At 47.5% G+C, this 16663-nt stretch overlaps 1 protein-coding gene across 1 annotated transcript in view; it reads right to left on the bottom strand.

Moving 5' to 3' along the window:
- AUH (AU RNA binding methylglutaconyl-CoA hydratase) overlaps positions 1–16663 on the bottom strand; it is a 320284-nt gene that overhangs the window by 277182 nt on the left and 26439 nt on the right. The window contains exon 3 of the mRNA XM_077469844.1: positions 819–906. Within this exon, the coding sequence (XP_077325970.1) occupies positions 819–906 (88 nt within the window). The remainder of the gene's footprint in view (positions 1–818; positions 907–16663) is intronic.

The raw sequence follows: 16663 nt of genomic DNA, 5'->3' as shown, positions 1-16663 counted from the left end.
CTTCAAGCTATTTGCTGAGAGGCATGTTGAGTCCCTGGAATATTTTAGATTTGCTATGAATTTTTTGCTGCCCTGCCATCAAGAAATGAGATAGGTGGTCATAAACTAAAAGCTGCGTAAATTTCAGAAAATGTACCATAGTTTGCAGACACTATAACTTTTGCGAAAAGCAATAAATATACGCTTATTGACATTTTTTTTAACCCAAGACATGTGGCTGTATACATTTTGGCCTAAATGTATGACTAAAATTGAGTTTATTGTATTTGTTTTTATAACAAATCTAGAAAATATTTTTTTTTCTCAAAATTTTCGACTGTTTTCATTTATAATCAAAAAAAAATTAAAATCCCAGAGATGATCAAAATACCACAAACAAAAGTTTTATTTGTGGGAAAAAAGGATGCAAATTTTGTTTGGGCATTGCATGACCGCGCAATTACCAGTTAAAGCATGGCAGTGCCAAATTATAAAAAGTGCTCTGGTCATTAAGGTGGCAAATCCTTTGGGTCCTTAACTAGTTAAATAGTGCAATATGTATGAATTGGTATGGATAATATGACTTTTTATTAGAATATATACCTTGCCTTCTTAGGCAAGTTGTGAGAGTTGGGCAGGGTGTGACCTGGGGAGTTGGGCAGGGTGTGACCTGGGATATCAGGAGGTGTTTCACAACCTCAGAAGAGCAGCTTGAGAGGCTCAGATTTAAGAAATTAATTGTGTATTCCTTCCAAGTACCTGTGTACAGTGGTACTGCTTTACTTAACAACAGATCCATACCCTAACAGAATGGAATGTTTTCCCTTTTCATTACATACCTGCACAAAATACTCCAGGGACATCACTCCGTAAGATTACAGTCCTCACCTTGTTATTGCCCTTCAATGAATCAACCGTCTTCATCATCTGGAAAACATACAATCAGAAACTTGACACAGTAATATACTGCTTGTCAAAAAATGCATTAAATAATGTTATTTACTAAATGCATGTACTATTCATTTAAATTGGTATACTGAATGTGCATATGTTAGAAACAGTTGGCCGTGCAATATGGTAGCAAACAAATTAATTGAAAAGCAATTTAATTGCACAGGCCACTTGATAAGGTTTTCCAAGGCATGTTTTCTTCCATGCTGTTGGGAAGATTTTATTCCATATTTTGTTACATGCATGAATCGGGTGAGAATATCCCTCTATTCTAAAAACTAGAAGATAATAACAAGAAAATTGACACTCTGCCGATCAATCTAGAAGAAAAAAATTATTTTAATTCACAAATTATTCCAATTCATATCTAAAATAAAAATGGATACTGATGCCCAACTCAAATACATTTTTTTTCTTTTTTAATTTGTATAGAGCAGGAAAGGTTAGTACCATTGCAGTCTGATTTTTCTGGTTAGAATGCCTCTTATATATTGTTAGAACACAGACAAAACAAATACTATCAATTTTTTTTTTAAATATTATCCATGCCTATAAATAAAGTAAAATATCCTCACATAGATCACAAACAAAAACCTGGTAAAAAAAATGGTGCAGACACCTTTTTTTTTATTGTTTAAAGCATTCTGCAAAATTAACCAAGTTCACACCCGTGCGATGTAGTTTTTTCTGCGTCGCCATTAAGCTCTATTGAACTGTATGTTTTATTAAAGTGCATCAGGGATGCAGTACAGAAAAATGCACATATAAAAAAAAATGCGCATAAAAATGGAAAACAGAAAAACCACACTGCCCTCAAGTGAACCCTGCTTAGGTGACAAAGTACTACAATGCATTAAAATGCATGGTTATGGATGATTATCTACTGCCCTAGAGGTGGCTGAACTCGGGCTGGATGGTTGTTGCTGGGGTTCGACTTGGCCTGCCAGGCTCTGAACCAGCAAGTACTTAAAGGGGTTGTAAAGGTAAATGTTTTTTCACCTTAATGCATTCTATGCATTAAGGTGAAAAAACATCTCACACTGCCGGCACCCCCAGTCCCCCCGTTTTACTTACCTGACCCCTCGAAAATCCCGCGCTCGCCCCCGCCGTCCTCTTCGCCGCTCAGCCTGGCCGTTGATTGGCTGGAGTGGATGGATTGAAAGCAGCGCAGCCATTGGCTCGCGCTGCTGTCAATCACATCCAATGACGCAGCGCGCCGGGGGGCGGGGCCTTGTGATACAGCGAGCGGCTATAGCCGCCGGCTGTATCACGGGAGCGCGCCCGCAGTGCTTCTCACCAATGCGAGGGAGCTCGCATTAACGTGAGAAGCACCTGCGGGAGGAAGCAGAGACAGCCGCCGAGGGACCCCAGAAGAGCAGGTTCGGGGCCACTCTGTGCAAAACGAGCTGCACAGTGGAGGTAAGTATGACATGTTTGTTATTTAAAAAAAATAAAAATGTTTACTTTACAACCCCTTTAACTGAACTCAGCGAGCTTGTAAGTTCTCGTATTGAAGAGAATAGGTCCCTGTATTGCTGGGATGTTTCCTCTTTGACCAAGTCCTTAATACAGAACCTGCACATTGCCTTTTGCCAACACTCTCTGAGGAGGTTCTTACAGGAAGGGCATTCCTCTGACTTGGTGGGTTTGAATGTTTAGACTTCCTAAAACTTTTTCCTAGAACAAGAATAACGACATCTCACTAAGGGTACCTGGATACCCTTCCTGCCCTAGTGAAAAAAAAGCAAAACAGACCATCACCAGCAAAAAAGAGAGGTGCCCCGAACAATGTAAAAATTGGATTTTTGTACTCACTGTAAAATCCTTTTCTCTGAAGTTCATTGATGGACACAGCCCTTTTAATTCTTGACCTTAGGGTTATTACGCCACCTTCAGAAGAGGACTAAGCAGAACATGTAACACATGTAAAAACAGCAAGACCGCACAGCACCGCCGTGTAGTCTTGCTGTTTTTGCCAGGGAGGCGGTCCCTCTGGCTATAACCTTTCACCCTGCTTCCTGCAGTTCAGTTTCGTCAAAAAGCAGTACAAACATAAATAGGAGGGGCGGGTGCTGTATCCGTCAATGAACTTCAGAGAAAAGGATTTTACAATGAGTACAAAAATCCTATTTTCTCTTTTATTCATTGACAGACACAACTCCTTAATTCTTGACCTTAGGGACGTCCCCAAGCAGTGTCAAAAAAACGAGGGGTGGAAACAGCAAAACATAACTTCACCCACAACAAAAGGAACACCTCAACAGAGGAGTTGCCATCTTAAACGGCTGCCATCCAAACTAGCGGCCAACTTATGGATCAAAAGATGCGTTTACAACAAACTTGTAACTCAAAGAAAGTGTAACTTGCAACCTTACACAGCAGCTTGCAAAACCTTGCTGCCAAAGCAAGCATCTGAAGATGCGCTTACGTCAACTTTGTAGAATTAAGTGAAAGTGTGAACGGACGATTAAGTCTCTGTCTTACCCACCTGAGAGACAGAGGCTTGATGTTGGAAAGCCCAGGTGGTTTCAATTGCTCTGCTGTAATGAGCCATGACAGGAAAAAGGGGCACCTGCCCCTTTAAGGCACAGGCCTGAACCACGATCTGTCTGATCCATCAAGAAATGGTGGACGACGAGACCACCAGACCTTTTTTCGGACCAACCACCGAGACAAAACAGAGTGACTTGAGAAAAGGAGCCGTAGCAGACAGATACACATATAGAGCCTGGACCACATCTAGGGAATGTAAGACAACCTCTTTCAGGTATGTCGGCTTAGGACACAAGGATGGTAACACAATGTCCTCATTTAGATGGAATGCTAAAACCATCTTTGGAAGGAAAGAGGGCTGCGGACATAGCACAGCCTTATCCTTGTGGATGACCAGGTAGGGAGACTTGCATGACAAGGCCTCCAACTCAGAAACCCTCCTAGCAGATGTAATATCTACTAGAAAGACAAATTTCTGAGAAAGAATGAACAAGGGAATCTCCCTAATGTTCTCAAACGGCGGTTTCTGAAGTGCCAATAGCACCAGATTCAGATCCCATGGAGGTAGCGGTGGTCAAACCGGAGGGACTACGCGTGGAACCCCTTGCATAAAAGTACTCAGCAATGAGTGAGTCGCCAAGGGACATTGGAAAAAGACAGCCAAGAATATCTGTCCCTTGATGGTGCTTAAAGCAAGTTTCTGATCTAGTCCTTGCTGCAAAAACAGCAGGATCCTGGAAACTGAGTATGTGCGCAGGCGCCACCCCATCTCCTCACACATGGAGATGTAAGCCTTCCACGTACGATGGTAAATATTTTGAGAAGATGACTTCCGTGCCCTCAGCATAGTGGAAATTACCGAGTCAGACAGACCTTGGTCCCTTAGAACCCGCTTTTCAACAGCCAGGCTGTTAAAAACAGCGACGGTAAAGCAGGATGAAGTATCGGACCTTGCGATAGAAGGTCTTCTCGCATCGGAAGCTGCCAAGGAACATCCTGCACCAGTCGTACTAGGCTGGCATAACAAGGACGTCGAGGCCAATCTGGGGCAATTAGAATCACCAGAATCCCCTCAGCCTCAACTCTGCGCAGTAGACATGGTAGAAGTTTGAGTGGGGGAAGGCATAAACCAGTCGATAATGACCCATGGAGACACCAACGCGTCTGATGCGTACGCCCAGGGGTCTCTTGTCCTGGACACAAACCTCTGCGCCTTCCGATTGAGCCGAGAGGTCCACATCTGATGTGCCCCACCTTAGGCAAAGGAGGCGGAATACCTCCGGATGCAACGACCATTCCACCATTCCCCTGGGTCCAGCATCTGACGACTTAGGTTGTCTGCCTACCAGTTTTCTACACCTGGAAATATGGCCGACACGTGCCCCTCTGCCCACTGGAGAATGTGAGCGACCTCCCGTGCTGCGGCCAAGCTCCTCGTTCCTCCTTGATGGTTGACATATGCCACTGCAGTGGCGTTGTCTGACTGGATCCTGACCGGATGCCCCTGTAGCCTCCCGGACCATGTAGAAAGGCACAGTCTGATCGCCTGTTGAGAGCCTTCAAGCCCAAGAATGGACGTACCCCTTCCTTTTTGGGGATTACAACCCACCCTCCTAGCTGCTCACAGACTGAGGGGCCCCTCCGCACCCTGACCGAGCGCTGCGCCATGCTGCTGCTGACTGCTCTACCCTGTTTCAGTCACAAAGTGCTCAGAGTGAAAACCGCACTGTTCTGAGATATACAGACCCAGCACTAGAGGTAAAAACACGCTGAGGCTACAAGAAAATGGCCGCCGGCTGTCCTTAGCACAAAAATCACCAAGAAAATGGATGCAGAACCTTCTAGAAAATGGCAGACAGCCCATACACTGCGTAGACTACAGGAAAATGGGCGCGACCCATGCGGCCTTTCCTAAGATAAATTTTTACTCAGGCACCTCACAGAGAAGAAAAAATAAATAAAGGGACTGAAGAGTAAAAAATGGACCTTAACAGACAGCCCCCCGCCAAAGCCTGGAGTCCCCCCTGCCTAGGTACATACACCGTACCTCATGCCCAGTCACACAGCTGCCCCAGCAGGGGGGAGGAGGGAATGAGGGATAGGGAGAGAGGAAAGGGAGAGTGAAAGACCCCCTAGTCGACCTCCCAGGGAATGCCCAGCTGCTCTATCCTGCCGAGGCAGGGAGAGCGTACTTACCCTTCCTGTAGGGATTGCTGGATGCATTACACCACAGACTCATCACGCGGGCAGTACGGGGTGACAGTTGGCCATGGCACACTGTGACACAGACAGCAGTAGCCCGGTCATATGTGAGCAGAAGGGGCATGTCGTGGCTGACCCAGCACGTAGCCAGGGCCTGCTTACGCTCGATGGCCAAGCTGGGGAGACTACAAGGATCTATATTATCCAGTCTGTCACCCAGCCCGGCTGTTGATTGTAGATCACAGGATCAAAAAATTGTAGAGAAAATGAAAAAATTCCAAGGACCAATTGTCCCCTAAGGGAGCCAGGTTCTTCTCCTACTCTAGGCAGAAAAAACTGAGCTGCAGGAAGCAGGGAGAGGGGTTATAGCCAGAGGGACCCCCCCCCCCCCTAATGTCAATAATTAAAGGAGCTCTGTCCGTCAATGAACAAAAGAGAAATCCCAGTTTAGCAGCAACCACTATGATCAAACTGCAGGGTCAGAGAGAGGTTAGCTCTGACTGTGCAGCTACAGGCTCCCTACAGGGAGGAACATCACCAGAAGCCCAAACATAAACCCATATACCCATATGGAGAATTAAGGCACCACTGTATACCTCTTAACTGGGCCTGACCGGTGCCTGGGGCGCCTGTTTCCACTGTAGCTGTCGGTCTCTCATCCATCATAGCAGAGAGCGCAGCGGGGACTGAGAGAACGTATTTGTTTTTGAATTACCCAGTTTTGGGGTCATCAGCAAGGGCCGGAAACCAGAAGCACCGGTCGATAGACCCTCCCCCTTGGCTTCTGCGCTACAAGCGATGGGAACAACTTGCTGCCACACCCTGACAGGAAGGCACATCGCCGGACATGACGTCACCCGCTAGCCAGGACCCAGAAGCGCCATGCCAGACATGCAAACCGCCCGGCCACTTGAGCCATACCTGCAGACCCCGGGCACTTTGATTCTGACACCTCCTGCTGCCCGTTGCTATCCCTGAGCTTGGAGAGGCTGGGAACTCCAGAACCCCCCTCCCCCCGCTCGTACCGGGGGGGGGTGCCGAGACCTTCACGGCACTCCAGGCAGACATACTAAGGTAAGCCATCTCCCTCCACCTTGGAGAGAGCGCAGCTCCCTGGTTCCAGCATGCGCTTCCATTATGGCAGAGGAAACACAATAACTGAAGCCACAGTGCAAGAGGAGGGATTTAAAGGCTGTATGTGTTTCCTTGGAAATGGGCGGAGCTGCGCTGTCCTGTCCTGAAAAGCGATTTGAGAAAATAGGATTTTTTGTACTCACGTAAAATCCTTTTCTCTGTAATTTACCGACCAACACAGCTCCTCTCTTAGCCATTGGGTTGTTATGCCCACCACTAGGAGAATATAAAGGCATTACTTGTTAAGTAACACTCAAAACTTTCCAGTTCCGGTCCCTTGCCTGCCATGCAGTCATCAGTACATCAACAAGCAGTATAACGTAAGAAAAACAGGAGGGGCGGGTGTTGTGTCGGTCGATGAATTACAGAGAAAATGATTTTACGGTGAGTACAACAAAATCCTATTTTCTCTTATATTCACCGACTGACACAGCTCCTCTCTTAGCCATTGGGACGTCCCCAAGCAGTGCCAAGCGAAGGGTGGGAAAACAGCATAAAAAACTTCATCCACCATGGCAAGTAGGAACTAGTGAAACTTTACCCACAAAAAAAAAAAAAAAAAGACAACAATGCGTGGAGAATTCCACCATAAAACCAGGGTACCCTCAACAGGAGTGACTACCCACAACTGCACCAAAACTGCGGAATATAATGCAACATCGCATTAACTTAACGGTACTGCATTTTTTATCGAAAAACCAGGAAAAAATAAAATATATTGCATATTCAATTGCAACTATACGGCCGCCTGCAAAACTTTGCGGCCAAAACAGGCATTAGCCGATGCACTGACGTCTACCTTGTAGAACTTGGTAAACATGTGGATATACGACCAGGTCGCCGCTTTACACACCTGAGCGACGGACGCTTGGTGTCGGAAGGCCCAAGACTTTCCGATTGCCCTTGTGGAGTGGGCCGTGACCGGAAAGGGGGGCACCTGCCCCTTCAAGGCATAAGCTTGTACTACAATCTGTCTGATCCACTTGGAAATGGTGGCTGACGAGACCGCCATGCCTTTCTTTGGACCAGCCACCAAAACAAACAGTGAGTCTGACTTCCGAAAGGTAGCAGTGGCAGAAAAATACACCTTTGGAGCCAGAACCACGGCCAGAGCGTGAAGGGCCACTTCCTTAGGTTTTTTGGCTTAGGACACAGAGATGGTAACACAATGTCCTCATTGATATGAAAAGCCGAGACTACTTTCAGCAGAAAAGACAGTTGCGGACGTAACACCACCATAGCCTTGTGGATAACCAGATAAGGTGACTTGCATGACAAAGCCGCCAGTTCCGAAACCCTCCTGGCCGAGGTGATGGCCACTAGAAATACCACTTTCTGGGAAAGAGTCAACAGGGGAATCTCCCTGATATTTTCAAATGGCGGTTTTTGAAGCGCCGATAACACCAGGTTCAGATCCCACAAGGGTAACGGCGGACGTACCGGAGGGACTACATGTCGCACCCCCTGAACAAAGGTACTCACTAATGAGTGAGACGCCAGGGGTCGCTGAAAAAAGACAGCCAAGGCTGAAATTTGCCCCTTAATGGTGCTCAACGCCAATTTCTGGTCTACTCCTTGCTAAAGAAACAGCAGGATCCTGGATATAGAAAAGGAGCGGGGATGCCATCCTTTCTCCTCACACATGGAGATGTAAGCCTTCTGATTGAGAGGAGAGGCCAGAAGATCCACGTCTGGTGTGCCGCACCTCATGCACAGTAGCCTGAATACCTCCGGATGCAATGCCCATTCTCCTGGGTACAGCATCTGGTGAATCAGATCGTCCGCCTGCCAGTTCTCCACTCCCAGGATGTAAATGGCCGACAGGGCCGGTACGTGTAGCTCTGCCCACCGAAGTATGTGACCTCCCGTGCGGCGGCTGAGCTTCTTGTTCCTTCTTGGTGATTGACGTATGCCACAGCCGTGGCTTTGTCTGACTGGATCCTGATCGGACGCCCCTGAAGTCTCATCGACCATGGGGAGAGGCACAGCCTGATCACTCTTAGCTCGAGCAGATTGATCGGGAATTTGGATTCTTCCGCCGACCAGAGGCCCTGAGCCGACTGACCCCCCATCACTCCACCCCAGCCAGATAGGCTGGTGTCCGTTGTGATCACTGTCCACGTCAGAGGTAGGAACGACTTCCCGGACTGAAGCACCGGGGACCTCGGCCACCAGGTCAGGGAGTCTCTGACTGACTGGCTCACCTGGATCTGTCGATCCAGGGACAACTGAAATTTGTCCCACTTTGTCAAAATCTCCTTCTGCAGGACTCTGGTGTGGAACTGGGCATATGGTACTGCCTCGAAGGAGGCTACCATGAGTCCCATGACTCGCATGCAGAAGCGGAGTGATGACCACTTGCAGTTCATCAGCAGTTTTATCGTGGATCTGAGAGTCTGTAGCTTGTTTGAAGGGAGAAAAACTCTTGCTTCCCTGGAGTCCAGCAGCAAGCTCAGGTACTCCAGGCGCTGGGTTGGTACAATCACTGACTTCTTTAGGTTCAACAGCCACCCAAATTGTTGCAGGGTCTACATGGTGATCGCCACATCCTCCTCTAATTCTGAGGCGGGAGATGCCCTCAGGAAATTGTCTAGGTATCCCACAATCGCGATCCCACGTTGTCGCAGCAACGCCAAAACTGGAGCCAATACCTTGGTAAAGACTCAGGGGGCTGATGCCAGAGCAAAAGGAAGAGCCACAAACTGGTAGTGGGCTTCCCCGACTGCAAATCGCAGAAACTTTTGATGCCGGAGGCATATGGGAATGTGCAGGTGCGCATCCCGGATGTCCAAGGATGCCAGGGAGTCCCCTTGATGGAGTGCAGTGACTAATGAGCGAACTGATTCAGCTCTGAACCTCTGCACTTTCACAAAGTGATTGAGGGCTTTTAGGTCCAAGATTGGACGTACCCCTTTCTTCTTGGGAACTACAAACAGATTTGAGTAGAATCCCTGGAAACGTTCCGATTCCAGAACCAGTACAACCACCCTGCGACTCAGCAGCTCCCTTACTGCCCCCAAGAGGGCCTCCCGGCGAGCTGGGGATACGGGTATGCTGGAGGGGAAGAATCTGTTTGGCGGCCAAGAGAGAAACTCTATCCTGTAGCCTGAGGAAATCAAATCGCAGACCCATTGGTCGGATAGTCGAGAGGACCACTGGGCTGCAAACTCCCGAAGCCGACCCCCCACCCGAGACATGGGTGGGGAAAACCTTCATGCAGTAGCACTTTTGTTTGCAGGCTTGTTAGGCTTGCAGTTCCAGGGACATTTCGGTCCTTCTGCGGTCGTCCTGTCAGGCTGGGGGCATTTGGCCGAAGTTCCGGGCGGACGAAAAAGCTGTTTGTGAGCGGAAAAAGAGGGCCCTTGCCTACGGAGTGGCTCCATAGCCTTCCTGGCCTGTGGGAGTAGGGTACTCTTACCACCGGTAGCATTTTTAATAAGGTCATCCAACGAGGCTCCGAAAAGCCGGTCGCCAAGGAAGGAGAGATCCGTAAGGGCTTTCTTAATTGCCTGGTCAGCAGGCCAGCATTTTAACCAAATCATGCGCCTCAGCACCACTACTGAAACTGAAGCCCTGGATAAGAGAGGAAGAGTATCCAGGGCCGTGTCACAAACGTACTTAAGGCCTTGCACTAGTTGCATCTGCTAGTTCCACACAGACAGGAGAAGCCTGTTGCTCTCCCAATTTGCGGTGCAACAGTTTTGCCCACTCAGTGTCTGTGACACAAGTGCGGATACCAGTACTGGTCGCACGGCGGACCCCACCACCGTAAACAAGGAACGAGCCACTGCCTCGGCCTTCCTGTCCGTGGGATCCTTAAATGCAGGAGTCCCCTCCACTGGGATCGTAGTTACTTTATTTAACCTGGATACTGGGGGGTCCACGACCAGAGGAGCTGACCACTTTTTGAGAAGGCTCTCCTCAAAGGGGTAACGCACCGCCATGGATTTGGGGACCGAAAAGGTCAGTTGCGGACAACCCCATTCCGTGTAAATGAACTTGTCAAAATAAGTCAGATACGGGAACACCTTGGGTGAACGTGCTGGCTTACGGGACCCAAAAGGGACTAATACATCAGCAGAGGGATCTGCTAGCTCCTGAATCTTCAGGGTATCACGCACAGCTGTGATAAGTGCTCCAACAATCACTTTGTCACGCACGGACCCGGACAGGGACTCATCTCCTCACTGTCTGAACGGTCCTGGTCAGCGTCGTCTGACAAGACAGGGCAGGGGTCACCAGCCTCAGCAGGGCCCGAGTCTGCGTCAGAGCCCTTCCCAGAGAACAGGGGGGCAGGGGCTGCATTTTTGCACCCTTTTGGCCACGTGCCGCCTCCATCTTGGCAACGAATGAATTGAGGACTGCCGTCAGGGTGTCCAGAGGCACTGGGCAGTCCGCAGGCGACCCGGTTGCCACAGCCTGGATTTTAGGGGAAGAAACACCAGTTTCTGAAGCCATGCTGACCCTACCCTGTCTGCCACCCAAAGGGGACTTAGGACAGTGACAGTCCTACCCTCCTTACTGATGCTGGCTGAGGGGCTCTTTCCCGCAGGACTTACCACCCTGAGGGGTTCTGCTCTATCCAGCAAGTAGTGCCTGTAGTCTCTGTTGGCTCCCAGGTGCAGAGGAAACAGTTCTGTGTCGGTGGTAGCAGCTGAAAATGGCGCTGAAACCGCTATGAAGTGTGCTCAGGCTTCAAGAAAATGCTGCCCAGCATCCAGCATAAGGACATAAAACGCAGAGAAAATGGCACAGGAGCACATGCTGCTGCTAGAGAACACAGAAAAACGTGTTCAGGCTTCAAGAAAATGGCCACCGGCATCCTGTATAGGGATAATCACAAGGAAAATGGCAGCCGAAGCCCAGGAGAGCATGCTTCCCCTTGCCCACACCTAAGATGGCCGCCGAATGCCAGAGCCCTGAGGGACAGGGAGAAACAATGGCGGTGAGTACAGCACTGCACAGGACACCAGCATAGCCTCACAGACACCTTCCAAGGACATGGAAAACAGGACCCAGGACTCAGCCAGGCAGCGCCTACCTCCCCCCCAGGTGAGAGTCCCCCCCGGAGAGCCCCTGCACAGACACACACACACACACACCGCTCAGCAGAATCCTCCGGGGGGGGAGGGGGAAGGGGACAGGGAGAGAAGAGAGGGAGGTGAGGGACCCCGAATCGACCTCCCAGGGAATGCCCAGCTGCTCAGCCCCACCGAGGCAGGGAAAGCTGTACTTACCAGTCCTGCAGAGCTGGGAGACATTCCATTACAGACCCACTCGCTGATCAGTACAGAGTGGCTGCTGGCCCGGCACACTGTGATCGCAGACATCAGTAGCCCGGTCATATGTGTGCCCAGGAGCATAAAAGCTAACCGACCACCTCTGGAGCTGAGGTTTCGTCTTAGCCGGCCTAGCGCAGAGCTGCGACCTGCACACGCTCGATGGCCGGACTGGGGAGACTACAAGGATAAGGGTATCCAGCCTGTCACCCAGCCGGTTGTTGATAGCAGATCACAGGATCAATCATCTTGCGCAAAAAGTCAAGCTTCTGCAGAAAAAAAAGCACGGACCGATGGGCCCACAGGGTTCCTAGGTCCTTCTCCTTCACTAGGCAAAGTAAAACTGATGACTGTATGGCAGGCTGGAGGGTTGTTGCCCAAGGGACTGCCCCCTGGGTGGTACTGGAAAGTTCTGAGTGTTACATAACAAGTAATGCTTAGAATTCTCCTAGCGGTGGGCATAACAACCCAATGGTTAAGAGAGGAGCTGTGTAGGTCAGTGAATATAAGAGAAAATATTTTAAGCAACAGACAGCATGGATTCATGAAAGACAGAAGTTGCCAAACAAACCTGATTTCTTTTTATGAGGTGGTAAGTAAAACCTTGGACAAAGGGGTGACTGTGGACATGGTATACTTGGATTTTGCAAAAGCGTTTGACACAGTTCCCCACACACGGCTTATATGTAAGGTAAAGTCTACAAGCATGGAAAGATCAATTTGTAAATGGATAGAAAACTGGCTAAAAGACAGGATTCAGAGAGTAGTGGTTAATGACTCTTACTCTGAATGGTCTAAGGTTATCAGTGGTGTACCCCAAGGTTTAGTGTTGGGACCGTTACTTTTTAATACCTTTATAAATGATATATGGTCTGGGATTAAAAGTATAATTTCTGTCTTTACAGATGACACTGAGCTATGCAGTGGAATAAATGGCCTCACAGGATGTCCCCAATTTACAAGCTGACCTCAGTGCACGGTCTAATTGGGCAACTAAGTGGCAAATGAGATTTAGGGCACTTTCACACTGGGGCGGGGGAGCGTCGGGGGTTTAGTAGCGCTTTACCATCGTTTTAGCGGCACTTTTCGGGCCGCTAGCAGGGGGGGAAAAATAAATCGCCCACAAATCGCAGCTGCCGAATCGCTTTGCAGGCGCTGGCCATTGATTTCAATGGCAGGGGCGTTTTAGGAGCAACATATTCACTACTCCTGCAACTCCCCAAAGATGCTGCTTGCAAGACTTTTTTCCCGTCCTGCATGCACGCCACTCCAGTGTGAAAGCGCTAACACCAGGGCTGCAGGGGAGGCGTTTTTCAGGTGCCTTACAGACGCTATTTTTAGCCCTTTAGCAGCTGAAAAACGCCTTGGTGTGAAAGTAGCCTTAATGTTGATAAATGGAAAGTTATGCACTTGGGGGCTAAGAACATGATTGCATCATACATACTGCGGGGAGTACAATTGGGGGACTCAATGGTGGAGAAGCATCTGGGGGTTTTGGTAGATCATAAACTATGCCAAGCTGCGGTTTCCAAAGTGAGCAAATTCCTTTTTTGTATTAACCACTTGACCACTGGGCACTTAAACACCCTTAATAACCAGACCAATTTTCAGCTTTCGGTGCTCTCACATTTTGAATGACAATTACTCAGTCATGCAACACTGGACCTATATGAAATTTTTGTCCTTTTTTCACACAAATGGAGCTTTCTTTTGGTGGTATTTAATCACCGCTGGGTTTTTTATTTTTTGTGCTATAAAAGAAAAAAAAATACAGAAAATTCTGTAAAAAAATGAATTTTTCTTTGTTTCTGTTATAAAATTTAGCAGATTAGTAATTTTTTCTTCATAAATTTTGGCCAAAATTTAAACCACTACATATCTTTGGTAAAAATAAGTACAAATTGGTGGATATTATTTGGTCTTTGTGAAAGTTATAGAGTCCACAAGCTATGGTGCCAATATCTGAAAATTGATCACACCTGAAGTACTGACGGCCTATTTCAATTCTTGAGACCCTAACATGCCAGAAAAAGTACAAATACCCCCCAAATGACCCCTTTTTGGAAAGAAGACATTCCAATGTATTTAGTAAGAGGCATGATGAGTTTTTTGAAGTTGTCATTTTTTCCCACAATTCTTTGCAAAATCAAGATTTTTTTTTACTTTTTTTTTTTTTTTTTTTTTTTTCACAAAATTGTAATATTATCAGTTTATTTCTCACACAGCATATGCATACCACAAATTACACCCCAAAACACATTCTGCTATTACTCCCGAGTACGGTGATACCACATGTGTGAGAATTTTACACAGTGTGGCCACATACAGAGGCCCAACATGCATGGAGCGCCATCAGGCGTTCTGGAGCACCCAGGACAATTCTGACATTTCTCTCCTACATGTACACATATGTTTTTTTAGCAAACACCCTGGAGAATACAATGGTGGTCGTTTGCAACTTTTTATCTCGCACGGTATTTGCGCAGCAATTTTTCGAATGCTTTTTTTTGGAAAAAAAACAGTTTTGTGCTTTAAAAAAAAAACAAAAAAAAAAAAAAAAAAAACACACAGTCAAGTTAGCCCAATTTTTGCATAATGTGAAAGATGAAGTTACACCGAGTAAATGGATACCCAACATGTCACTCTTGCACAGGCTCGTGGAATGGCGCCAAACGTCGCTACTTAAAAATCCCCATAGGCGACGATTTAATTTTTTTTTTTACTGGTTATATGTTTTGAGTTACAGAGGAGGTCTAGGGCTAGAATTATTGCTCTCGCTCTAACGTTCGCAGCGATACCTCACATGTGTGGTTTGAACACCGTTTTCATATGTGGGCGGGACTTACGTATGCGTTCGCTTCTGCATGCGAACACATGGGGACAGGGGAGCTTTAAAAAAAAAAAAAATGTTATTGTTCATTTTACTTTATTTATTTTAGTTTGACATTTTTTTCCCCAAAAATAAATTTTTTGATCTCTTTTATTCCTATTACAAGGAATGTAAACATTACTTGTAATAGAAATATGGCATGACAGGTCCTCTTTACAGTGAGATATGGGGTCAATAAGACCCCGCATCTCACCTCTAAGCTGGGAAGCCTGAAAAAAAAAAAAAGATTCTGGATTTGATCGTATTGGCGAGTCGGTAGAAGCACCGGAGGGCGGCGGGAGGGGGGGGGGGGTGTCTATGGCTGGGTATTGCAGGGTATCACCGACTATGGCTGGGTATGGCTGGGTATCTCAGAGTATGGCGTTGCAGAGTATTGCGTTGCAGAGCATTGCAGGATATTGGAGGGTGTTGCAGAGCATTGCAGAGTGTTGCACGGTATTGGCGGGTGTTGCAGAGCATTGCACAGTGTTGCAGGGTATTGGCGGGTGTTGCAGAGCGTTGCAGGGTATTGCAGAGTGTTGCAGAGTATTGCAGGGTATTGCAGAGTAATGCAGAGTAATGCAGTGTAATGCAGAGTATTGCAGTGTAATGCAGAGTATTGCAGTGTAATGCAGAGTATTGCAGTGTAATGCAGAGTATTGCAGTGTAATGCAGAGTATTGCAGAGTATTGCAGAGTATTGCAGGGTATTGCAGAGTAATGCAGGGTATTGCAGAGTAATGCAGGGTATTGCAGAGTAATGCAGGGTATTGCAGAGTAATGCAGGGTATTGCAGAGTAATGCAGGGTATTGCAGGGTATTGCAGAGTAATGCAGAGTAATGCAGAGTAATGCAGAGTAATGCAGAGTAATGCAGGGTAATGCAGGGTAATGCAGAGTAATGCAGGGTATTGCAGAGTAATACAGGGTATTGCAGAGTAATGCCAGGGTATTGCAGAGTAATGCCAGGGTATTGCAGAGTATTTGCAGGGAATTGAGGGGTTAATTTTCGGTGAGCAGCGATGTGGGCACTGCAGATGCAGCCCACAACGCTGCTGACACCGATCTCTTCCCCTTCCGCTGTTCCGATCGGTACAGAGAGGGGGAGGGAGGAACCGGCGTCATAACATGATGCCGGTTTGTTTACAAGTGATCACTCCGTCATTTGACGGAGCGATCACGTGGTAAAGGGCCGCGGTCACGGATGCTCTCGAGTGCGCGCCCCAGGGGGCGCGCGAGAGCGGAATTCTGGGAGGACGTCATATGACGGCCTCCCAGAGTTAAGAAACCACCCTGTAGCCGTCATTCGGCTATAGGGCGGTTATTAAGTGGTTAAGAGAGGTATGGACTCCAGAGAGAGAGAGAGAGATATATAATTTTGCAACCTGTACAAATCATTAGTAAGAACTCATCCGGAATATGAAGTTCAGTTTTGGGCACTGGTTCTCAAAAAGGATATTGGAGGAACTGAAGAATGTGCAGAGGACAATCAAACTGACAAGAGGCATGGAGGCGCTCAGCTATGAGGAACTGAATTCATTCCCTCTTGAGAAGAGGAGATTAAGGGGGGATATGATCAACATGTACAAATACATAAGTGGTCCAAATAGTGAACTTGGTGTTGAGTTATTCACATTAAGGTCATCACAGAGGGCTTAAGGGGGCACTCTTTACATCCAGAGGAAAAAAAAGATATAATCTCCAAAATACGGAAAGGTTTCTTCACAGTAAAAGCTGTGAAAGTGTGGAACAGACTCC

The sequence above is a fragment of the Lithobates pipiens genome, unplaced genomic scaffold (assembly GCF_037356315.1).
Source record: "Lithobates pipiens isolate NorthernLeopardFrog02 unplaced genomic scaffold, aLitPip1_a1.2 Scaffold_11, whole genome shotgun sequence".
NCBI lineage: Eukaryota > Metazoa > Chordata > Amphibia > Anura > Ranidae > Lithobates > Lithobates pipiens.
The sequence above is the reverse complement of the archived record's forward strand: the minus strand, read 5'-3'. Positions and strand labels throughout refer to the sequence as shown.